The 23,864-nt window shown below is 50.9% G+C and overlaps 1 protein-coding gene across 10 annotated transcripts in view; it reads right to left on the bottom strand.

The window, feature by feature from the left end:
* Positions 1-23,531, bottom strand: part of ADAP2 (ArfGAP with dual PH domains 2) — a 28,831-nt gene extending 5,300 nt beyond the window's left edge. For 3 of the 10 annotated variants that reach the window (XM_063628528.1, XM_055257617.2, XM_055257614.2), the window contains exons 1-8: positions 23,325-23,505; positions 22,365-22,495; positions 18,337-18,428; positions 13,402-13,481; positions 11,072-11,184; positions 9,131-9,277; positions 4,517-4,600; positions 871-933 (exon numbers count right to left, since the gene is read on the bottom strand). In XM_063628528.1, the coding sequence (XP_063484598.1) occupies positions 871-933; positions 4,517-4,600; positions 9,131-9,277; positions 11,072-11,184; positions 13,402-13,481; positions 18,337-18,428; positions 22,365-22,495; positions 23,325-23,418 (804 nt within the window). In that variant the 5' untranslated portion in view covers positions 23,419-23,505. Of the gene's footprint in view, positions 1-870; positions 934-4,516; positions 4,601-9,130; positions 9,278-11,071; positions 11,185-13,401; positions 13,482-18,336; positions 18,447-18,644; positions 18,826-19,202; positions 19,339-20,893; positions 20,957-22,364; positions 22,496-22,626; positions 22,791-23,324 lie in introns of those variants that run through there. The other 7 variants (XM_063628527.1, XM_055257613.2, XM_055257612.2 and 4 more) reach the window with 7 other exon arrangements.
* Between the last annotated feature and the right edge of the window lie 333 nt (positions 23,532-23,864).

Genomic DNA, 23,864 nt, shown 5'->3' with positions numbered 1-23,864 from the left:
CCTCTTTCTCAGGCTGTAGTCAAAGAAGCCGGAGAAAAAGGAAGTTGGGGAAAATCAGAAGTGGCTACTGCTTGGCAAGGCTGAAAGTGCTGGCCTTGGCCAAATTCTAACCTAGGTCAGGGAGAGAAAGCCCGGCAACAAGAACCAGGCAGAGGGGCTGCGCCTCTCTGAAAACAACCCTTTGACTACTTTTTCCACCTGCCCAAGGCTTGCTTTCACGTTCGCCTAACACAGGGATATCCAATCTTTTGCCTTCCCTGGGCCACATTGGAAGAATTGTCTTGGGCCACACATAAAATACACTAACACTAATGATAGCTGATGAGCTTAAAAAAAAAAAAAATCGCAAACATATCTCATAATGTTTTAAGAAAGTTCACGAATTTGGCTGGGCATGGTGGCTCATGCCTGTAATCCCAGCACTTTGGGAGGCTGAGGCGGGCAGATCGCTTGAGGTCGGGAGTTCGAGACCAGCCTGGCCAACGTGGTGAAACCCCATCTCTACTAAAATTACAAAAATTAGCCGGGCATGGTGGTGGGCATCTGTAATCCCAGCTACTCAGGAGTCTGAGGCAGGAGAATCACTTGAATCCAGGAGGCGGAGGTTGCAGTGAGCCAAGATCACACCACTGTACTCTGGCCTGGGTGACAGAGCAAGACTGTCTCAAAAAAAATTAAAAAAAGAAAGTTTACAAATTTGTGTTGGGCCTCACTCCAAGCTGTCCTGGGCTGCATGTGGCCCATGGGCTGTGGGTTGGACAAGCTTGGCCTAACACCTTTCACTGTCCTCTTAACAATCATCCCATAAACACATTAAAACTTTTATATACATTAAACCATATAAGTTCCCCAGGGAGTGGTAGAAGGTACCTTTGGCCCAGTCTTTTCCATGAAGCCTTGTTTGAGGTAGTTCCTGGTGAGGAATGGCACGAGCTGGGGAAGAGAGACAGACACTGACCCCCAACTCACACCCTAAGGCTCCAGGTTCCCGCCGAGCTTGGCTCCCGACAAAGGGGAAGTTGGAAATGGGGAAGGATGTATGCTCATGGCTCACAGTATTATATTTGGAAAGTGCAATGGTCATAATATTAATATTTCAACAAAGCCAGTCGACAGCACCCCAGATGTTTGCAGAGCTTAGTGGCATGGCCGAGTTTTGGTTTAAGGATTCCTTCAGTAACCCCAGGGTGTGGACATAGGCAAGGCACTGCAGAGACTCTCTTGGTGTCGGGGAGCATGTTCTGAGGGTCCACTTTGCGTCAGGCTCCGGGTGCAATTCTCAATCACGCTGCGAGGTGGGTATCACCAGCCTCATTACACATCTGAAGAAACCAGGCCACAGAGAAGGGGCTGGGGATTTTCCTAAAGTCACATCACTGGTAGCACAAAGAGCTGAGATTCAGGCCCAGGGCCGATGACACTAGACTGTACTCCTACCACTACACTAGGTGCTAAAGTATAAACATGCCAGGGCCCTCTGAGCAGGACCTTGGAAAGGCCTGGTCATTGGTCAGGATTCTGACACAGAGCAACAAGAAAATGACGGCCAGAGGCTCGGTGCAGTGGCTCACGCCTGTAATCCCAGCACTTTGGGAGGCCAAGGCAGGTGGATCACTTGAGGCTAGGAGTTTGAGACTAGCCTGGCCAACATGGCGAAACCCCACCTTTCCTAAAAATATAAAAATTAGCTGGGCATGGTGGCGCGCGCTTGTAATCCCAGCTACTCAGGAGGCTGAGGCAAGAGAATCCCTTGAACTTGGGAGGCAGAGGTTGCAGTGAGCTGAGATAGTGCCACTGCACTCCAGTCTGGGTGACAGAGGGAGACTCCATCTCAAGAAAAAAAAAAAGAAAAAACAATGATGCCAGAGTGGACAGAGAAAGTTCTGAAGCAGAAGTCAGGAGACCTGGTTCTCACTCCGGTTCTGGCCTCCACCAGCTGCGTTACCTTTGTAAGACCTTGTGTCTCTCGAGGCCTTATGTCTCCCCTGTGTGATAAACAACCTGGATCATGTGATCCCCAGCATCCCTTCCAGCCTGGCAGCCTCCACCCAGAGATGTTTCCAGGGGTTGATGATGGCCTCCTATGCTCCCAGGCATCAACCTGGAAAGTCTAGAGCTTCAAATGACAGTCCGGCCTTCAAAGAACAGAGAGGCTTCTCCAGAGCTCCAGGACCCAGGGCAGAGGCACAGGGATAGTGAGGTCTGGGGAACAGCTACAGGAAGTTTAAAAGGGGGAAATTTGTGAGCCAAAAATGAAAATATAGGTCAGATGCAGTGGCTCACACCTGTAATCCCAGCACTTTGGGAGGCCGAGGTAGGAGGATTGCTTGAGGCCAGAAGTTCAAGACCAGCCTGGGCAACATAAGTGAGACACCATCTCTACAAAAAATAAAAAAAAATTTTAAATATAAGGAACAAAATATAAACTGTACTACTCCCCTCCTCCTAAAATACATTCACTAGGCTTTAATTAATTCTTCCATTTGGAGAAAACAGATGGAGTCCCAAACTGCTCAATATTCTGAATTTGACCCATCACAGAGCAAGCAGAGGCCTAGGGAAACCACTGGGAGAAAAAGGAAAGTCACATGGCTGGAGCACTGCTTCCTGTACTTCAGATGCCTTGGCTCACTGGAGTCTCACAATAGCCCTAGAAAGTAGGTACTGTCACCTAGGCAAGTCACCTCACCTCTCTGAGCCTCGATGCATTCATCTGTCACCATGGCGACAAAACCTACTTTCCCTGAAGTCCAAGAGACCATATGCATTTATTACAGGACCACAGACCCCACTGGGATGCCCTGGGTTTCCAACATGTGGACCCTAAAGCTTGAGCCAGGCCTGGTGATGGCTCAGAACCTCACACCATACACAGACATTAAATGGGAGGAAAGACACGGGATGGATATAGGGTACTGACAGTGGATGAGAGAGGCAGGGGAACATTGAGGATGTTGACCGAAGAACAATTTCCTTTACACATGTCAGCAAAGATGGGCAGCTTGCCCAGATTAAATAAGGCTGAGCATCTGCACTTTGTCCTCCCTCCTCATAGTCAGCAGTCAGCAGTCTCCACTCCCCGCCCATGGGAGCCAGCATTAACCAGTTCTGGGTGCAAACTCAGCAGACTGACTCAAGGGCTCTGACTCAGGCCTTGCTGGAATTGCTCGCAGAGAGCTGCCATCTCAGCACACCCCTGGGCCTGGAGGGGACCCTATTTCAGACAATTGGCTCCCTACAAACCTTGGAATTAAGGAGCATTTAGGCTTTCAAGGAAGCTCTAATGGTTGAGATTAAGAAAATCCCAGCATTAAAATGGTTTCCCAGCCCCATCACTTACAAAATCCTCTTGGAGGGGAGCTTCTTGAAGAGGACCAGAGCATAGAATCTCAGAGGCGGAAGGGACCCTGAAGATGACCTGGACTAACCGCCATCTTACCAATATGGAAATAGAAGCTCAGAGGGGTGCCAGGACCTGCAGGGGTCACACAGCAACTGAGCAATAGGGCATCCCTGAGAGCCCAGGCTTCCTGGCTCAAGACAGCATCCTCTGCCCCACACCATGTGGGTCTCCTTGGCCCAGCCTGAGATAGGGAGATGAAGGCCCCAGAAGTCTGGAGACAATCAAAATGAAGTTCTCGGCTCCCCGTGATGTTGGCCATGAAGGGCATACCTGCTCCTATTACAACTGTAATGGGGAGGATCCCAGGCTTTCCCAAGCCCAGAGCATCACAGGGCAAAGCAAGGATGTTAGAAAGGGAAGCACACCTTTGGTTATTCACCTGCCCTTCCTGGGACTGTATATCTCATCAGTCAAATGGAAATAATCACCCCTGCCTGGCTGCCATTTCACAAGACAAAATGGGCTCAAAGCACTCTGTAAGCAGTATGTTAGGGATCATTTTAGAGGCAGAAGGGGTCAGAAAGAGATGACCAATTGCTGAGCCCCTTGACACTCTTCTGAAGGGGAGAAACTGACCTGCTTTTGGGAGGCCGCCTTGTCGTATGTGAGGCTGTAACCCCCGCAGGCTCCCCTGGAGAATGCCTTGGGTTTCCCTTTGAGCAGCCCAGCCCTCAACCTAGAGGTCTTGCCTGCAAACAAACCTAGTCTGGCTTCTTTTTTTTTTTTTTTTTCTTGAGACGGAGTCTCGCCCTGTTGCCCAGGCTGGAGTTCAGTGGCGCCATCTGGGCTCACTGCAAGCTCCGCCTCCCGGGTTCACGCCATTCTCCTGCCTCAGCCTCCCGAGCAGCTGGGACTACAGGCGCCCGCCACCACACTTGGCTAATTTTTTTTGTATTTTTAGTAGAGACGGGGTTTCACCGTGCTAGCCAGGATGGTCTCGATCTCCTGATCTCATGATCCGCCCGTCTCGGCCTCCCAAAGTGCTGGGATTACAGGTGTGAGCCACCACGCCCAGCCCTAGTCTGGCTTCTGAGTGTCTTCAAGGTCAACAGACAGGGAAAGAAGGAGATGGCCAAGAGGAGATTCAGAAATTAGGGTCCACATTTAGCTCACCTCAGACTCCGGGAGTTCAGGAAAGGCCATTTTTAGGTACTGCAGACGGGCTGCACGGAGGGCATTGAACCAGTCCACTATCTCCTGCCGAGAGAAGTGCACAGGACACACACACAGCAGTGAGATGGGGTGGGTGGGAGGCTGCGTCTCGTGGTGGGAAGCTAGCTGGGCATTGGGTGTGGGGCACATGTATTCAGCGCCTGCACACACCCCACAGCTCGGCTCAGGGGCATCCAGGGAGGACTGTGTCAGAGCCTCGTGGACTAACCCGGGCGAGCAGGAAGCCTCTGACAGGGGTAACCCCAGAGCCCTGGCCAAGGATCGGGTGAACTGCACGGGAGTTCTGCAATGGCCTCGGACGGTGCTTTTCACCTCCTAATGCGTGCAAAATCACCTGAGGCTTTTGTTAAAATGCAGAGGCATATCCAGTAGGTTTGGAATACGGCCCAGGACTCTGCATTCCTAACATGATCTCAGGTGATATGGTGCTGCTAGTCAGTGGAATGCACTCTAAGGAGCAAGGCTCTAGGAAATCATTGTCCTCAGATGTCTTTTTTTTTTTTTTTTTTTGAGACGGAGTCTTGCTCTGTCGCCCAGGCTGGAGTGCAGTGGCGCAATCTCGGCTCACTGCAAGCTCCGCCTCCCGGGTTCACGCCATTCTCCTGCCTCAGCCTCTCCGAGTAGCTGGGACTACAGGCGCCCGCCACCACGCCCGGCTAATTTTTTGTATTTTTAGTAGAGACGGGGTTTCACCGTGGTCTCGATCTCCTGACCTCGGCCTCCCAAAATGCTGGGATTACAAGCGTGAGCCACCGCACCCGGCCCTCAGATGTCAAAGACTGGCATTTGGGTGGGGAGCAGGTGTGCCTGGGGATGCTCCTCTAATGAGGATGCTCATGGCAACTTAGCCCAAGCTGGCTTGGCCCCTTCTGCTGTCACTCTGAGAGAACATGTCCCTCAGCAGCCCGGGTCACCTTCGTCTCCCACCTAGACAACCATGTATCCAGCTGGCCTTGATCGGGTGCTCTCCGACTGGCCCTCTCATGGCAGCCAGAGTGATTTTCCTTTTTTTTTTTTTTTTAGGTGGAGTCTCGCACTGTCGCCGAGGCTAGAGTGTGCAGTGGCACGATCTTGGCTCACTGCAACCTCCACCTCCCGGGTTCACGCCGTTCTCCTGCCTCAGCCTCCTGAGTAGCTGGGACTACAGGCGCCTGCCACCATACCTGGCTAATTTTTTTTTTTTTATTTTTTTTTATTTTTAGTAGTGACGGGGTTTCACCGTGTTAGCCAGGATGGTCTCGATCTCCTGACCTCGTGATCCGCCTGCCTCGGCCTCCCAAAGTGCTGCGATTACAGGCGTGAGCCACCGCGCCCAGCCTGTAGCCAGAGTGATTTTCTAATTACAGATCTAATCAGTCTGGCTTGGAGTCCTGTCTACTACCCTCAGAAAAAAAAAGTCTTAAGTTCTTTACTATGATTTTGCTGTCTGAGTTCCTTCCATGCAAAACTATTTGCAATTCTCCCAACACCTACTGTTCCTTCCTCCTGGGACATTCTGCTTAGCCCACTCCATCCCATACACACCTTTTACGTAAAACATTCTACTTATCTCGCAGGTTAGTTTTGATGTTGTAATAGATAGATTTTCGGTGCTTGCTCAGCCCAAGCCCTGCTTCTGTGAGAACTACCCCGCCTATCTTCACCCAACCCCAGTTGCAGCCCCATTTACTGCTGTGATCCTGCCCCTGCTTAACCACAGCAACTGGACCAGGCCTGGAGCAATGCAGAGGCTGGAGTGGGCTTATCAGATTCCTTCTCCCAGGAATTTGGAATTGGGAGGCCAAAAGGCTTGTTCAAATAGTGGTAGTTTGTGACTTTGATATAATGTGGTGACCGAGAAAGTCATTTGAATATGGTTTCAAAGGAATGAAACCATTTCCCTTTCTCTCTCATAGGCGAAGCACACAGGCCTAGTATTCCAGGGGTCTGTGCCCTCTTGTCCTGGGGTTCCTTAAGGACCCTCTGGTCAGGTGCAGTGGCTCACACCTGTAATCCCAGCACTCTGGGAGGCCGAGGCTGGTGGATCACCTGAGGTCAGGAGTTGGAGACCAGCCTGACCAACATGGTGAAACCCCATCTCTACTAAAAATACAAAATTAGCTGGGTATGGTGGTGCGTGCCTGTAATCCCAGCTACTCGAGAGGCTGAAGCTGGAGAATTGCTTTAACCTGGAAAGTGGAGGTTGCAGTGGGCCGAGATTGCACCTCTGCATTCCAGTCTGGGTGACAGAGCGAGACTCTGTCTCCAAAAAAAAAAAAAACCTTCTTAGGTCTCAGACACTAAGGGAATGGGGCCAGCCCAGAAAAGACACACCTAGGCCTTCACCTTGGAAGGTCTCTCCAGTCACAATCTGGTGATCCTGGTGCCAAATCCAACCTGCATACATGTCCGTTTGGCTCCTAATGTTTGGTTTGTTTCAATCCTCCATGCAGGTTTTCCTGTTTGCCACAGCCCCCTCCCCACCCCTTATGCCTGTCCACTTAGCTTTTAAATCACCCCCTGACTCCTGCAGGCAGGAATCTGGAGCTCTCATTTATGCCCATCTAACAGACAGGCTGGGGCATCAAGCAAAAGAGAAGAATGGCCAGACCCAGGTTGTCAGATGCACCATACTGGGCGGATAGGAGGGAGCTGGGTATCCTAAGTGCCAGAGACCTTGGGTGCCTCAGTAAAAGTCCTTATGGCAGTGATTGGCATGGAGAGGGGGCTCGGGCCATGGTGCTAGGGCCCCTTGGGAAGGTCTAGTCCGGTGCATCTGGTTCCTGGCTCCTGCTGCCAAGGGTCCTCCCTACAGCAGAGGCACATGGCGGGTAAAGTGGGTGCAGGGCTGTGACCCTGAGCAAGTTACTAACATGTCTATGACTCAATAATGTGGGGCTTATTTTGAGGATTAAGAAATGATGGACAGCAGTCACCAAAAGCAGTGCCCAGGGGAGTTAATAGATGGTCACAAAATGTCAGCACCCACCTTCATCCACTCCCACTTAGCATCTCTGTCCCCTGCCTAGTTATGTGACCCTGCTCAGGACCTGACCTAGCTTATTCTCTTATATTGGCTTATTCATCTCTGACTGGGCTGATTTCCTGGACTATTAAATAGTGCTTCTCAGCCGGGCGCAGTGGCTCACCCCTGTAATCCCAGCATTTTGGGAGGCCAAGGTGGGCAGATCACTTGAGGTCAGGAATTCAAGACCAGCCTGGCCAACATAGTGAAACCTGTGTCTACTAAAAATACAAAAAAATTAGCTGGGTGTGATCTCAGCTACTTGGGAGATTGAGGCAGGAGGATCGCTTGAACCCTGAAGGTGGAGGTTGCAGTGAGCCGAGATCACGCCACTGCACTCCAGCCTGGGCAGTAGAGCGAGATTCCATCTCCAGTGGAAAAAAAATAGTGCTTCTCAAACTTTAATGTGCACAAGACTCACCTGGGATCCTGTTAAAATGCAGTTTTTTTGTTTTTTTGAGACGGAGTCTCGCTCTGTCACCCAGGCTGGAGTGCAGTGGTGCCATCTCGGCTCACTGCAAGCTCTGCCTCCTGGGTTCACACCATTCTCCTGCCTCCGCCTCCTGAGTAGCTGGGACTACAGGCGCCAGCCACCACGCCCGGCCAATTTTTTTTTGTATTTTTAGTAGAGATGGGGTTTCACCGTGTTAGCCAGCATGGTCTCGATCTCCTGACCTCGTGATCCGCCTGCCTCGGCCTCCCAAAGTGCTGGGATTACAGGCATGAGCCACCGCGCCCGGCCTCTTCTTTTTTTTTTTTTAACGTAGTTTCTAATTCGGTAGCTCCAGGGTGGGCCTCAGACTCTATTTTACTTTCTTTCTTTCTGGTTTGTTTTGTTTTGTTTTGTTTTTTGAGACAGGGTCCTGCTCTGTCACCCAGGCTTGGAGTGCAGTGGCGTGATCATGGCTCACTGCAGCCTCGACCTCCCAGGCTCAAGCAATCCTCTCACCTCAGCCTCCCAAGTAGTTGGGACTACAGGTGCATGCCACCACGCCTAGCTAATTTTGGGGGTATTTTTGGGTAAAGATGGGGTCTTACTATGCTACCAGGCTGGTCTCGAACTCCTGGGTTCAAGTGATCCACCTGCCTTGGCCTCCCAAAGTTCTGGGATTACAGGCAGGAGCTACCATGCTCAGCCTTGAGCTCCTGGGTGATGCCAATGCTGTTGGGCCAGGACCACATGTTGAGAAGCAGGGTCCCGGGGTGCACTGCTGCCTGACTATCAGTTCCTCCCCCATATTCAGAACCTCTGGCCCTACCTGGCTTTGCATCCCTGGGCACAGTCACTTCTGTAACTGGACTTTCATCGGTGGCTGTGCACTGTCCAGATATAGCTATGGTACTTGCCAGGTTCCTCTCCCTGATCTCACCCTGCCCTCCTCATGTCTTTATCTCAGACTGGGAGGTGATGATAGATTAAGGCAAATGGTAGCAGAAAATCTCAAGAGGCAGCTGAGCACAGCACCAGTGAGCAGGGGAGGTGGTGAGCTGCACCTGCCAAGTCCTGGGGTGCGAACTGGAGGCGGAGGTGGCAACTCCAGGCGTCTCACCTTCCCACTTTCATGATACACAAACAGGTTCCTGGTGTGGCCATCTCTCCTGTAGGTGATCTGCAGCCCATGGGGGTGCCCTATCTTCTCTGTCTGGAAGGTGGCATTCAAGTCCTTAATGCTGATGACAGCTTTGGGGCTTTTACCCTGAAAGAGAGAAAGAGAAAGAAAGATGCTGACAGTCCACAGGGTGACTTCTGGTCAACCTTCATCAAGGCCTTCATGCAAACAAGCATCAATCTGTAAATACATGGGTTTTAAATGTTCTTGCTCTCGTATCAAAATTCATAGATACTGGCCGGAAGCAGTGGCTCATGCCTGTAATCCCAGCACTTTGGGAGGCCGAGGTGGGCGGATCACCTATGGTCAGGAGTTTGAAACCAGCCTGGCCAACTTGGTAAAACCCCATCTCTACTAAAAATACAAAAATTAGCTGGGCATGGTGGCAGGCACCTGTAATCCCAACAACTCGGGAGACTGAGGCAGGAGAGTGGTTTGAACCTGGGAGGTGGAGGTTGCAGTAAGCTGAGATCGTGCCACTGCACTCTAGTCACCACACCTAGCTAATTTTTGTATTTTTAGTAGAGACAGGGTTTCGCTATGTTGGCCAGGCTGCTCATGAACTCCTGACCTCAGGTGATCCACCTGCCTTGGCCTACCAAAGTGCTGGGATTATAGGCATGAGCCACTGAGCCCAGCCTATCATTCCCTTCTTTGTGTCCGTGTGTACTCAATGTTTAGCTTCCATTTATAAGTTAGAACATTTGGTTTTCTGTTCCTTTGTTAGTTACTTAAGATAATGTTCTCCAGATCAATCCATGTTGCTGCAAAGAACATGATCTCATTCTTTTCTTTGTTTTTATTTTTGTTTTGTTTCGCTCTTGTTGCCCAGGCTGGAGTGCAATGGCACGATCTCAGCTCACCGCAACCTCCGCCTCCCAGGTTCAAGTGATACTCTTGCCTCAGTCTCCCGAGTAGCTGGGATTAGAGGCACGTGCCACCATGCCCGGCTAATTTTATATTTTTTTAGTAGAGATGGGGTTTCTCCACGTTGGTCAGGCTGGTCTCGAACTCCCGACCTCAAGTGATCCACCCGCCTCAGCCTCCCAAAGTGCTAGGATTACAGGCATGAGCCACCGTGCCTGTTTTTTTTTGTTTGTTTTTTGTTTTGTTTTGTTTTGTTTTTTGAGACAGGGTCTCACTCTGTCACCCATGCTAGAGTACAGTGGCACAATCTCGGCTCAATACAGCCTCGACCTCCCATGCTCAAGCAGTTCTCCCACCGTAGACTCCCTAGCAGCTGGGACTACAGGCATGCGCCACCATACAAAGGGGTATGTGCTTGACCCAGCTAATTTTTGTATTTTTTATAGAGATGGGGCTTCACCATGTTGCCCAGGCTGATCTCAAACTTCTGAACTCAAGCAATCCCCCTGCCTCAATCTCTTACTAAAGTGCTGGGATTACAGGTGTGAGCTACCGTGCGCAGCCACTTCTATTGTACTTTATAAAACTATTGCCTCCTGGTATATTATATATTGATGTTTTGATTACGGAGCTCTTTCCTTTCACTAGACTGAAAGCTCCCTGAGAACAAGAGTTTTGTTTAGTTCCCTGCTGTATCCTCAGTGCCTAGAATAATGTCTAGCACACAGTAGGCACTCAATAAATGTTTCTTAAGTGAATGAATAAATGAAGCAAAACCAAGTGGTCATCAAAGGCTTAAACACGGACCTATCTAAGCTGATTCTAGGTGGACAGAAAGTATGATTTTTGGTGGACTGGATTTACTGTATAACCAAGGAAAAGTAGCCAAATGTTGTGCCTAACTCTCAGGGGCTGAGATTATCTACAAGAAAAGGCACCACTGATTAGAATGTAGACCTTTGTCGGGTGAGAGTGCTCAGGAAGGGACCCGCTCTCGTTGGTCTGGCATCTTACCTGTTCCTTTGTGAAGTACTTCAGGAGGCCTTCTCTTGCCAGAAGTACAAACCTCCTTCTCAGAAACTGTGAGTTGTCCCTTCCTCGCTTCCACAGGAATCCTTCTCGGTTACCTTAAGCAGCAAGGATGACAAAGCGTGAACACACGTGACCTTAAGATCACAAGCAGCTCAGGAACCTCTGAGGTTCTCAAGGGTGGAATGAGCCTTCCATCTGCTGCCAAAATATCTCCACTCAGACTTCCCTATTTCAGCTGCAGGACACAAGGATCCCATCTGGGGCCAATTTTGTGTTGTCTTCTCACTTCAGGGGCACTTCCCACTGCCTAAAACCTTTCTTCCTTGACTTTCTGTGTATCAGGCTGTCTTATAAGAAGACCCTTAAGAAGGCAAAGTCCTGAGAAACTGGACTGATTCAGAAAGACACTTAAATATATACTAAATACATATGGTCCTGCCCAACTTCATGCTGACATCAACCTAATGAAACTTTAGAAATAAGGCTGGGCATGGTGGCTCACACCTGTAATCCCAGCACTTTGGGAGGCCGAGGCGGGCGGATCACAAGGTCGGGGATTCAAGACCAGCCTGACCAACATGGTGAAACCCCGTCTCTACTAAAAATACAAAAATTAGCTGGGCATGGTGGCGCGAGCCTGTAATCCCAGCTACTCAGGAGGCTGAGGCAGGAGAATCACTTGAACCCGGGAGGGGGAGGTTGCAGCAAGCCGAAATTGTGCCACTGCACTCCAGCCTGGGCGACAGAGTGAGACTCCATCTCAAAAAAAGAAATAATGAGCTCCCTCCAGGCACCTGCTGGTTTGAAGAATAATTTATGGGCTGGGTGCAACAGCTCACACCTGTAATCTTGACACTTTGGGAGGCCAAGGCAGACAGATCACTTGAAGTCAGGAGTTTGAGATCAGCCTGGCCAACATGGCAAAACCCTGACTCTCCTAAAAATATAAAAATTAGCCAGGTGTGGTTGTGCATGCCTGTAATCCCAGCTACTCGGGAGACTGAGGCACGAGAATCACTTGAACCTGGGATATGGAAGTTGCAGTGAGCCAAGATCACACCACTGCACTCCAGCCTGGGTAACAGAGTGAGACCCTGACTCAATAAATACATACACAAATAAATAGAATAATTTGTGGTCCTGGTGGCCAGGAGAGCTGAGCACTGCCTCTGGCCCTCTAAGAATGATTTTTTATACTTTACTGTCTGGGTCAGAGTCAGCTTGGACTCAGGATAGTGGGAGTGAAACTGCCACAGGTCCAGGGCCACAGAAGAGGTTGTACCCTGCACAGTGGTCAAAAGGGAGGCTGAATTTAAGCCCATGCTCCTCACCAAGACGTGAGCTGCACCAGGAATAAAGTTCACTAGGAGCAGGGATATCTTTTCCTAATTGGTCTGTCCAGTGGAGGAGTCTTCTTGCAATTTATATTAAGTGTTTGACGCTGGGCGTGGTGGTTCACGCCTGTAGTCCCAGAACTTTGGGAGGCTGAGGTGGGCGGATCATGAGGTCAGGAGTTCGAGACCAGCCTGGCCAACATGGTGAAACCCCGTCTTTACTAAAAATACAAAAATTAGCCAAGCATGATGCTGTAATCCCAGCTACTCAGGAGGCTGAGGCAGGAGAATCGCTTGAACCCGGGAGGCAGAGGCTGCAGTGAGCTGAGATCATGCTACTGCACTCCACCCTGGGCAACAAGAGCAAGACTCTGTCTCAAAAAAAAAAAAAAAAGAAGAAAAAGAAAAAGAGTCTGGCTGGGCACAGTGGCTCACGCCTGTAATCTCAGCACTTTGGGAGGCCAAAGCGAGAGGATCACTTGAGTTCAGGAGTTCAAGACCAGCCTGGGCAACATGATGAAACCCCATCTCTATAAAAATTAAAATAAAAAAATAAAAACCACAAAAATTAGCCAGGTATGGTGGCATGTGCCTGTAGTCCCAGCTAGTTGGGAGGCTGAGGTGGGAGGATCATGTGAGCCCGGGAGATTGAAGCTGCAGTGAGCTGTGATAGTGCCACTGCACTTCAGCCTGGACAACAGAGTAAGACCCTGTCTCAAAAAAAAAAAAAGAGTCTGTACACGCTTGTGACCCTGCAAAGACCTGAGACAAATATGCTTCTCTGCTGCTTAGAGCACAAAGCCCCACCAGCTGATGTGTTGTTATTTCAAAGTCAGAAGAACCCACACCTTGGCCTCTGCGGCCAGAGTGAGAACAGCAGGCATCTCTTGGGTGGATCTTGCTCCTAATATTTAGGCACTTGGTTTTTCTAGAGTTCATTAAAACATAGATTTCAAAAGGTGATGGAAATAACTTTACCTGGGAGCGAGATGGTTTCCCCACCGGCCATAAATTCCCGTCTCTCATACTTAGCTCGAATCCATTGTTCCTTTAAGACCCTGAAAAGAGAGAGCCTGAGGTCAGCTGCCAGCTGCGTTTGATGCATTTTTTTTTTTTTTTTTTTGAGACAGGATCTCACTCTGTTGCTCAGGCTGGAGTGCAGTGGTGTGATCACGGCTCACTGCAGCCTCGATCTCCTAGGCCCAGGCGATCCTCCCACCTCAGCCTCTTAAGTAGCTGGGACCACAGGCAGGCGCCACCACACCCAGCTAATTTTTAAATTTTTGTAGAGACGGCGGTCTCCCTATGTTGCCTAAGCTGGTCTTGAACTCCAGGGCTCAAGAGATCCTCCTGCCTCAGCCTCCCAAAGTGCTGGGATTACCACCATGCCTGGACTGATGCATTCTTTTCCAAGACCCTGCAGCTGAGGGTGGGAACATCACAGCAGTGCCTCACTGCCTGCTCCAGCTACCTAGGATTCCTCAGCCTCAGTACTGTTAACATTCGGGGTTGGATATTTCCTTGTTGTGTTGTCTAATGGGTTGTCCCATACTCCACAGAATGTTTAGCAGCATTTCTGGTCTCTACCCATTAGATGCCAGTAGCACCCCCTCCCCAGTTGTGGCACCCAAAAATGTCTTCAAGCACTGCCAAATGTCCTCTGGGGGAAATAATTCTCCCAGTGGGCTATAAGAGAACCACTGAGTTGTTCCAGTCCCTGTATCAGCTCTCTAGGTCAATGAGACAGATACTGGCTCCCCTGGACCATCTACACTGCCTGCTCCCACTGTGTGTTCACGAGCTTAGGCAGGAGAGTCCAGGAGCCTCTTCCTGTACCTGCCCATGAAGTCTGGGCAGGCTACACTGGACAGAGCAGTCGTCTTGGGATCCGACCACCTGGGACCTGGTCTCGCTCTATCATTTATTTATTTATTTATTTATTTATTTTTGAGACGGAGTCTCGCTCTGTCGCCCAGGCTGGAGTGCAGTGGCGCCATCTCGGCTCACTGCAAGCTCCGCCTCCCGGGTTCACGCCATTCTCCTGTCTCAGCCTCTCCGAGTAGCTGGGACTACAGGCGCCCGCCACCACGCCCGGCTAATTTTTTTTTGTATTTTCAGTAGAGACGGGGTTTCACCGTGGTCTCGATCTCCTGACCTCGTGATCCGCCCGCCTCGGCCTCCCAAAGTGCTGGGATTACAAGCGTGAGCCACCGCGCCTGGCCCACTCTATCATTTATCCAGCGTGTGACCATGAGCAAGTTACCCAACTCCTCTGAATTTGGGGAATGGGCCGCTATTGTTATACTAACTTAGCCCTCAGGGTTGTTGAGACGTTTAAATGTATATAAAGGGCCTAGCACCTACTCAGCACATAGTAGGTGTTTAATGTGACCTCAGTCAGAGATTGTCATCCATGAGGCCCGCAGAAAAGCCACGCAGCCGAGAGCGGAGTTATTTTAATTGCTTGGTTCCCGCTCACCTTTTCCAGGGAAATGTTCCAGGGTATATATGACCTTACCCCATAGCCACGGGAATGACTTAGAGTTGGGCATCTGGCCCAACCTGGTCGTTCAGAGCTCTTTGCTGCTCTGGGCTGTGTGGACCGAGAGGGTCAAAAGTGAAGGAGAGATTGATGGAGCTTTCTCCAGAGTCACGCTGGAAGGTATAGCCTGGCACCTGCTTGTGGCCTTGCTGTCAGCTGTGTGAAGGAAGCCTGGCTGAGAGAAAGAGGAAAGAGAGCCAGACAGAGTGTGAGAGACCTGATGGTGTTTGGGCTCCTGGCTGGGCATGGTAACTCATGCCTGTAATCCCAGCACTTTGGGAGGCCAAGGCAGGCAGATGGCTTGAGCTCAGCTCAGGAGTTTGAGACCAGCTTGGGCAACATGACGAAACCTCATCTCTACAAAAATAAAAACAAACAAAAATACAAAAATTAACCAGGCATGGTGGCATGCACCTGTAGTCTCAGCTACTTGGGAGGCTGAGGTGGGAGGATCACGTGAGCCGAGGAGGTTGGGGCTGCGGTGAGCCATGATTATGCCACTGAACTCTAGCCTGGGCAACAGAGTGAAACCTTGTCTCTATATTTAAAAAAGAAAGAAAAAAGAGAGAGAGAGACATTCCTAGTGCACAGCCCACAGATCATTGAGGAGAATCACCTGGCCCACCATGAGGGTGCAAACCCTGGGACACAAGATCAGAGCAGGGAGAAGGAATGGAGACCAAGGGCCACCCGTCTTGGTCCTGGAGGTGGCCATTAGTACTCAGATAAAAAGGGTTAAAGTGCAGGGCTGCTGCTGGAGTCATGGCGAGTAATGTCTGTGTAGTGCCAGCAGGAAGCCTAGCACAGAGCCGGTGTTTACTGAGCGCTTGGAGCAAAGGGCAGAGTGGCAGCAGCAAGCCAGGATGAGACAGGCCCTCTCAAGTTGAGCCAGCACACCCCACAGCTGGCCATGGACAGGTATCATTCTGAAGCAGACACAGTGAAATGGATTCAAACCAGTGTGTCGGGTGGCATGTGAAAGGTTCTACGTAAGTTATCTCATGTAATCTCTACAAGTGTGCTATGATGCAGGCATCATTGTCTACATTTCAGAGATGAGGATGTTGACAATCAGAGAATTTTGCTGACTTGCCCACGTCCTCACAGCTGGGTCACAGTAGAGCTGGGAAACAAAACTGAGGTCTTCCAAGTAGAAAGCTGTGCTTCCCCAGCCACTCCAGAGTACATTACTAGCTCTTAATTGTCTAAGCACTGAGAAATTACAAGGCCACTAGGTATGGTTATATAGTCTGTGTACCGCCCAGAAGCACCTTGCTGAGGCTCGGCAGCTGAAATGCAGCTGCTTTCTGTTTGCCAGACATACCTGCTATGAGGCTGGGTCAGCCTAAAGGGATTCCTTCTCCCCATTTACACAAGGCACTGTCTAGCAGCCCTGATGGCGAGTCTAAGTCCCTGGGAAGGAGTCACAGGCTCAGGCAGTCAGATCTGCAGAGGTCCAGGGCCACTAGGTACCAGTGCCACACTAACCCTCATCTCCAGGGGACCTGAACCCTCCTGCTGCTTCAAAGCCCCCCTCTCATATTGAATTATCCCAGTGCCATGATACAGTCACCCAGGCCCTGGTGTCAGACAGGCTAGACCAGTTTTGCCTCCACAAACCTCAGGTTTTTTCATCTATAGCATAGAGATAATAGCAGTACTTGTAAGGTTGTTGAAAGAATTAAATACATGCATATAAGCATTTTGCATAGGGCCTAGTACTTAAAAAAGCTCAATAATATTAGCAGCTACTTTTTTTTTTTTTTTTTTTTTGAGACAAAGCCTCACTCTGTTGCCCAAGCTGGAGTGCAGTGGCGTGGTCTCAGCTCACTGCAACCTCCACCTCCTTGGTTCAAGTGATTCTCCTGCCTCAGCCTCCTGAGTAGCTGGGACTACAGGCATGTGCCGCCACACCCAGCTAATTTTTTTATTTTTAATAGAGACCGGGTTTCACTATGTTGGCCAGGCTGGTCTTGAACTCCTGGCCTTAAGTGATTCACCTACCTCGGCCTCCCAAATTTCTAGGATTACAGGCGTAAGCCACTGCATCTGGCCTTTTTTTAAATTATTTTTTATTTTTATTTTTTATTTTATTTTATTTTATTTTATTTTATTTTATTTTATTTTATTTTATTTGAGTCAGTCTCGTTCTGTTGCCCAGGCTGGAGTGCAGTGGCGTGATCTTGGCTCAATGCACCCTTCACCTCCAGATTCAAACAATTCTCGTGCCTTAGCCTCCTGAGTAGCTGGGACTACAGGCATGAGCCACGGCATCCAGCCAGTAGCTACTTTTTTTTTTTTTTTCTAATGCTAGGTCTCACTCTGTTACTCATACTAGAGTGCAGTGACACATGCGATCCTAGCTCACTGCAATCTGGGCTCAAGCAACCCACCCACTTCAGTTTTCCTAGTAGCTCAGACTACAGGCATGTGCCACTATGCTCTGGCTAAGTTTATTTTATTTTATTTTTTGTAGAGACAGGTTCTTGCTATGTTGCTCAGGCTGGCATTGAGCTTCTATCTTCAAGCGATCCTCCCACCTCAGCCTCCCAAAGAGCACTGGCCATTGTGCCTGGCTGTTATTCTTATTTTTATGGTTATTATTTAGGGATCTGCAGCTCAGGCAAGTTGTTTAGAGACAACCCGAGCTTAGGTGGCAGAACCCTAGACATATTTCTCTTTTCTTTCTTTTTTTTTGAGACAGAGTCTCGCTGTGTTGCCCAGGCTGGAGTGCAGTGGCGCCATCTCGGCTCACTGCAAGCTCTGCCTCCCAGGTTCACGCCATTCTCCTGCCTCAGCCTCCCGAGTAGCTGGGACTCCAGGTGCCCGCCACCACGCCCGGCTAAATTTTTTTTGTATTTTTAGTAGAGACAGGTTTTCACCATGTTAGTCAGGATGGTCTCGATCCCCTGACCTCGTGATCTGCCCGCTTTGGCCTCCCAAAGTGCTGGGATTACAGGCCTGAGCCACCGTGCCTGGCCAACCCTAGGAATATTTCTCTAAAGGGAGTAGCTGAAACACACTTGGTCTAGTAAGATACTAGTGTTTACCCCCTCTATCAAGTTAGGCATCATCTGTAAGCTACAAGAATGTCACAGGCAGAGATCATAGAGAAAAATCCTCCATTTAAGAGCTGTGGAAACTGAGGCCCAGAGAAAGGAAGAGACATGCCCAAGCAACAGAGGCAGAAAGAGGCTTATACCAGTCTTCCCATGTGCTCTCTGTGATGGTATCCAGTGCTTTCCTGGATCTACCTGCTCACCAGGCCCATAGAAGAGACCACCACAGATGAAGGCACCAAAGATGGAGAGGGGGAGGAGGTGGAACCAGGACAGCCCCCTCACCCAGTCCCTAAGGAATCACCCACTCACAGGCAGTCGTTGGCCTGGGGGATGTAGTAGAAAGCTGGGACTCTGGCTTCGAACTTGGCCTTCACACGGAGGTTTCCATTGTGGGTCATAAACTGCAAGACAACAGCAACCTGAGGTAATATTAGAACTTGAGAAAACATGAAATGAAACTATGAGGCCACTGACAGGCTGAGTCAGAAGAAACTGCCTCCAAGAAGGAGATGTCCCACCGGGCTTGGTCATCCATACTGCCGGGAAGCCCCAGCCTGTAACAATCATGGGCAGATATAACCATGCCTCATATGGGTACAGGACTCCACAGTGCTCACACATCAGCTCGCTGGGTCCTCTCAGCCATTTTCATATCACTGTACTCATTTTACAGATGAGTCAACTGAAGCTCAGACGGGTTAGGTTACTTGTTCAAGGAAACACAGCTATAAGTGGAGAACGGGGATTCGAACCCAGACTTGACTCCAAAGCTCATATTCTTCCTATCATGCCTTCCACAGATGGCCAGGACCCCTAGCAGCCCTGAAAGTCTGCAAGAGATAAATGTACCTGGAGAATGGGAGAAGTGGGTGCTGGCCTCATGGAGTGCATAGGCCAGGATGATTAGTAGAGCCCTTTGGCACCCAAGAGACCCAGAGGCTGATGCACCAAAAGTGGCCCTGGCAGCAGTGGCATAGCTAGGGTGAGGGCAGAAGTGGGAAGAAACACCAGGTTTTTAATTCACATCGCTTGGGCATCTCCTTTGCAGGAGAGGAGCATTGCTCCTCTTCCACTCTGCAGGGGCCGATAGGCTGTGTCGCCAGCTTTGGATCCCAACAGAGCAGGATTCAAATCCTGACTGCCATTTATTTGATGAGTGACCCTTGGAATCTCACCTGTAAAAATGAAGAAAATGGCCAGGCACAGTGGCTCACACCTGTAATCCCAGCACGGTGGGAGGCCAAGGCTGGGGATCACTTGAGGTCAGCAGTTTGAGACCAGCCTGACCAACATGGTGAAACCTTATCTCTACTAAAAAAAATACAAAAATTAGCCGGGACACAGAAAGGTGAGGCAGGATAATTGCTTGAACCTGGGAGGCAGAGGTTGCAATGAGCCGAGATTGTGCCACTGCCCTCAAGCCTAGGCAATAGAGCGAGACTCTGTCTCAAATAAATAAATAAATTAGCCAGGTGTGGTGGTGCACGCCTATAATCCTAGCTACTTGGGAGGCTGAGGCACAAGAATTGCTTGAACCCGGGAGGAGGAGGTTGTAGTAAGCCAAGATCACACCAGTATGCTCCAACCTGGGCAACAGAGTGAGTGAGACTCCGTCTCAAAAAAAAAAAAATAAAAGAAAGAAAAGAAAAGAAGAAGAAGACGGAAGAAGGAAGAAGAAGAAGAAGAGGAAGAGGAAGAAGAAGAAGAAGAAGAAAGAAGAAGGAGAAGAAGAAGAAGGAGGAGGAGGAGGAGGAGGAGGAGGAGGAGGAGGAGGAGGAAGAAGAAGAAGAAGAGGAAGAAGAAGAAGAAGAAGAAGAAGAAGAAGAAGAAGAAGAAGAAGAAGAAGAAGAAGAAGAAGAAGAAGAAGAGGAGGAAGAAAATATAACAGAGGGCTGGGCGCTGTGGCTCACACCTGTAATCCCAGCACTTTGGGAGGCTGAGGCAGGTGGATCACCTCAGGTCAGGTGTTCAAGACCAGCCTGGCCAACATGGCGAAATCCCATCTCTACTAAAAATACAAAAAATTAGCCAGGCATGGTGGCGGGCGCCTGTAATCCTAGTTACTCAGGAGACTGAGGCAGGAGAATCGCTTGAACCCTGGAGGTGGAGGTTGCAGTGAGCCGAGATCGTGCCACTCACTGCACTCCAGTCTGGGTGACAGAGTGAGACTCCATCTCAAAAAAAAAAAAAAAAAAAAAAATGCTGGGCGCGGTGTCTCACGCCTGTAATCCCAGCACTTTGGGAGGCCGAGGCGGGTGGATCACCTAAGGTCAGGAGTTTGAGACCAGCCTGACCAACAGGGTGAAACCCTGTCTCTAGTAAAAATTCTACTAAAAATACAAAATTAGCCAAGCATGGTGGTGCACGCCTGTAATCCTAGTTACTCGGAAGGCTGAGGCACAAGAATCGCTTGAACCCCAGAGGCAGAGGTTGCAGTGAGCCAAGATCGCACCATTGCACTCCAGCCTGGGCACCAAGAGTGAAACTCCGTCTCAAAACAAAAAACAAACAAACAAACAAACAAAAACAAAGAAAAAAGAAAATATAACATGGGAGTTATAAGGTGCAAATAAAATCCTTCAGGTTTATGTGCTGGTTTACTGGTTTCCAGCCTTTCTCCCGCACTAGAATGTAAGCTCTGTATGGCCAGGGACCTTATCTTGTTCATTGTTCTCTCCCAAGACCCAGCACTTAGTAAGGTCACACTAAAGCCTCCAGTCCAGTGCTGTCTAGCACAGTACCTGGCACAGAGTGGGCATTCAGTAAATGTCAGCCTGCTTCCCCAATAGTCCTGGAAACCCTCAGCCAACCCGCACAGTGCAGAACTGCCTGCTCTCTGGAGGTTTTCTGACCAAAATGGAATTACCATGCAGGCTGAGGGTATCCTCCACCCCCAGAGGGCAGGAGAGCAAAGTGGTCCTCTTTCTGCCTAGGGGGAAAGGAGGAGGACTTTAGACCACGAATCGGGTTATTTCCCTTCAAACCAGTCCAAGACTTCACTAATGATAACAGCAACTTTTTTTTTTTTTTTTTTTTTTTTGAGGCAGGGTCTCACTCTCACCCAGGCTGGAGTGCAGTGGTGCAATCTTGGCTCATTGCAGCCACACCCTCACAGGCTCAGGTGATCTTCCCACCCCAGCCTCCCAAGTATCTGGGACAACAGGCGCATGCCATCACACCCAGCTAATTTTTGTATTTTTTGTAAAGACGGAGTTTCACCATGTTGCCCAGGCTGCTCTTGAACTTCTGGGCTCAAGCAATCCACCAGCCTCAGCCTCCCAAAGTGCTGGGATTATAGGTGTGAGCCACCACACCTGTACAACAGCAACTGTTAACTGACTACTTTCTTTGTGTCTGGACTGAGCCTACAATCACCTTCACAGCAGTGCTGTGAAATTGGTGGTAGTGGCCAGGCACAGTGGCTCACGCCTATAATCACAGCACTTTGGGATGCCGAGATGGGTGGATTACCCAAGGTCAGGAGTTCGAGACCAGCCTGACCAACATGGCAAAACCCCGTCTCTGCTAAAAATTAATACAAAAATTAGCTGGGCATGGTGGCGGGTGCCTGTAATCCCAGCTACTCAGGAGGCTGAGGCAGGAGAATTGCTTGAACCCCAGAGGCAGAGGTTGCAGTGAGCCGAGACTGGCCATTGCACTCCAGCCTGGGCGACAAAAGTGAAACTCCGTCTGAAAAAAAAAAAAAAAAAAAAGGAAGAAAGAAAAAAAGAGAAATGCTGGTGGTATCCCTTGAATACAGATGTGGAAACTGAGGGTCCACAGCTAGGTCTCAGTACCTAGCTCAGGGCCTCCCAGCTTATAGGTAAGTAAATGATGGCCAGGAGCGGTTCAGGATGGTTCAGGCCTGTAATCCCAGAACTTTGGGAGGCCGAGGCGGTGGATCGCCTGAGGTCAGGAGTTCGAGACCAGCGTGACCAACATGGTGAAACCCCGTCTCTATTAAATACAAAAAAATTAGCCGGGTGTGGTGGCGGGCGCCTGTAATCCCAGCTGCTTGAGAAGCTGAAGCAGGAGAATTACTTGAACCCGGGAGGCAGCGGTTGCAGTGAGCCAAGATTGCTCCACTGCACTCCAGCCTGGACAACACAGGGAGACTCCGTTTCAAAAAAAAAAAAAAAAAAAGTAAGCAAATGATAGAGCCAGAATTTGAACTCTGGGCCTCTGTCTAAGCTGCTATCTTATAGGCTGTGTTTCCTCTGGCTAGACTTGCCCCTCTCTGGTTCTCAGTTTCCCCCTGTGTAGAATGGGAGCCCCCTGCCCGCTGCCTCCACTCCAGCCCTGCAGTTCCATGGCTCTCCACGGGCATGCCTTTCTACCTCCACAATACTGTCGTCCCAGAAGTCAAGTCGCACGGATTTAACTCTGCTGATGTCAGGGAAGTTACGGTGGACGCCGCAGCAGTTGAGACAGATGAAGATCCCCAGCTTGTAAGAGGCCCAGTCGGGATCTGCAGGGGGTGAGGCAGGAGAGGAACTGAACGGAAAGCGCGGTGAAGAAACCAGGGCTGGGCTCGGGGCGCTGGGGCAGGCGGGGCGCCCCTTCTCCCACCTAAGGCGAACTAAGCGGCCAGCCTGGCACCTTCTGGTTAGCCCACCGGCCGCTGCGCGGCGACCGGGGTGAAGATCCTGGAGGCAGTTCAGGGCCGGGAGAGAGAGTCTGAGGCGGCGCGATGTGGAAGTGACGGGACTCAGAGGGAACCGAGAAGAGGGCGCGGGGGGCGCACCGCGGGGCTCGGCGCGGAGCTGCAGGTGGAGAGGCTGAGTTAAGGGACCCTCGGCGTCCGCAAGGTGGGGCGCTGGGGAGGCCTTCGGGGGGCGTCTGGGAGCGGGCAGGGAGCACAGGACTGTCAGCGGTCTGGGCCCGACGTCTGGCCCTTGCTGGGATGTCTGAGTCCGAAGGCGTGGGGCGCGCCTGGGTACGCAGACATTGAGAGCCCGGACTCGGGCGGTCGGGTGCCTGGCCGGGGAAGAGAGCGGGACCGGCAGGGCTCCAGGCTGCCGGCTCTGGTGTCGGGGTCCAAGCACGTGGGAAGATGCGCGTCTGGTCACGCGAGGGGAGCAGAGCCTGGGCTCTGAGGGGCCGGGGCAGGGTGCGGAGACGGCCCTCGGGGCTCGGGCGAGAGGTTCACGGTGTGGGTGGGAGGGGTCCGGGCCCGCAGGTGCCACGTCTGGGTCCAGCGGGGGCCGAGGGCGGGACCCGGTAGGGCCGAGGGGAGGAGTCGGGGGGCCTGGGGTCCGGCCGGGGGTCTCGCGCTGCCCGCGCCGCCGCGCCCTTACCTGCCGCCCCGCAGTCGGCGCAGTGCGCGTTGCCTGTGTCCGGCGCCCGCAGCAGCTCCAGCAGCCGCTTCTTGTTGCGCTCGCGATCGCCCATGGCCGGCCCGGCGGGCTCAGCGGGGCTCAGCCCATGGCCTGTGCGCTCTGCCCGGCAGGTGGAGAGGGACCCGGCCGCGGCGCCTCAGCCAGGCCCGGGCGGCCGCCAGCCCCGCCCCGCCCCGCCCCTTCAGGACTGTCCGCCCCTCCCTCGGCTGGTCCAGTCGGGCCCCGAGCTCGGTCGACGCGCGGGGAGGGACAGGAGTACGCAACTTGGAGTCTAACACACTGGCCCGAGATCAAATCGTGGCCTGTCACTTGGTAGCTGCGAGACTGTGGACAACCTATTCAACCTCTCTGGGTCTCAGTTTCCACGTCTATGAAAGAGGAACAAGGGCATATGTCTGCATCTCAGCGCTTCTTGGAAACTTAACCAGAATCTAACTTCTGTTAAAGCGTTCTGTTAATGTAAGATCTTACATCTATTTGGAGACGTATTTATATGCA

The sequence above is a fragment of the Symphalangus syndactylus genome, chromosome 20 (genome assembly GCF_028878055.3).
Source record: "Symphalangus syndactylus isolate Jambi chromosome 20, NHGRI_mSymSyn1-v2.1_pri, whole genome shotgun sequence".
In the NCBI taxonomy this organism is placed as follows: domain Eukaryota; kingdom Metazoa; phylum Chordata; class Mammalia; order Primates; family Hylobatidae; genus Symphalangus; species Symphalangus syndactylus.
The sequence above is the reverse complement of the archived record's forward strand: the minus strand, read 5'-3'. Positions and strand labels throughout refer to the sequence as shown.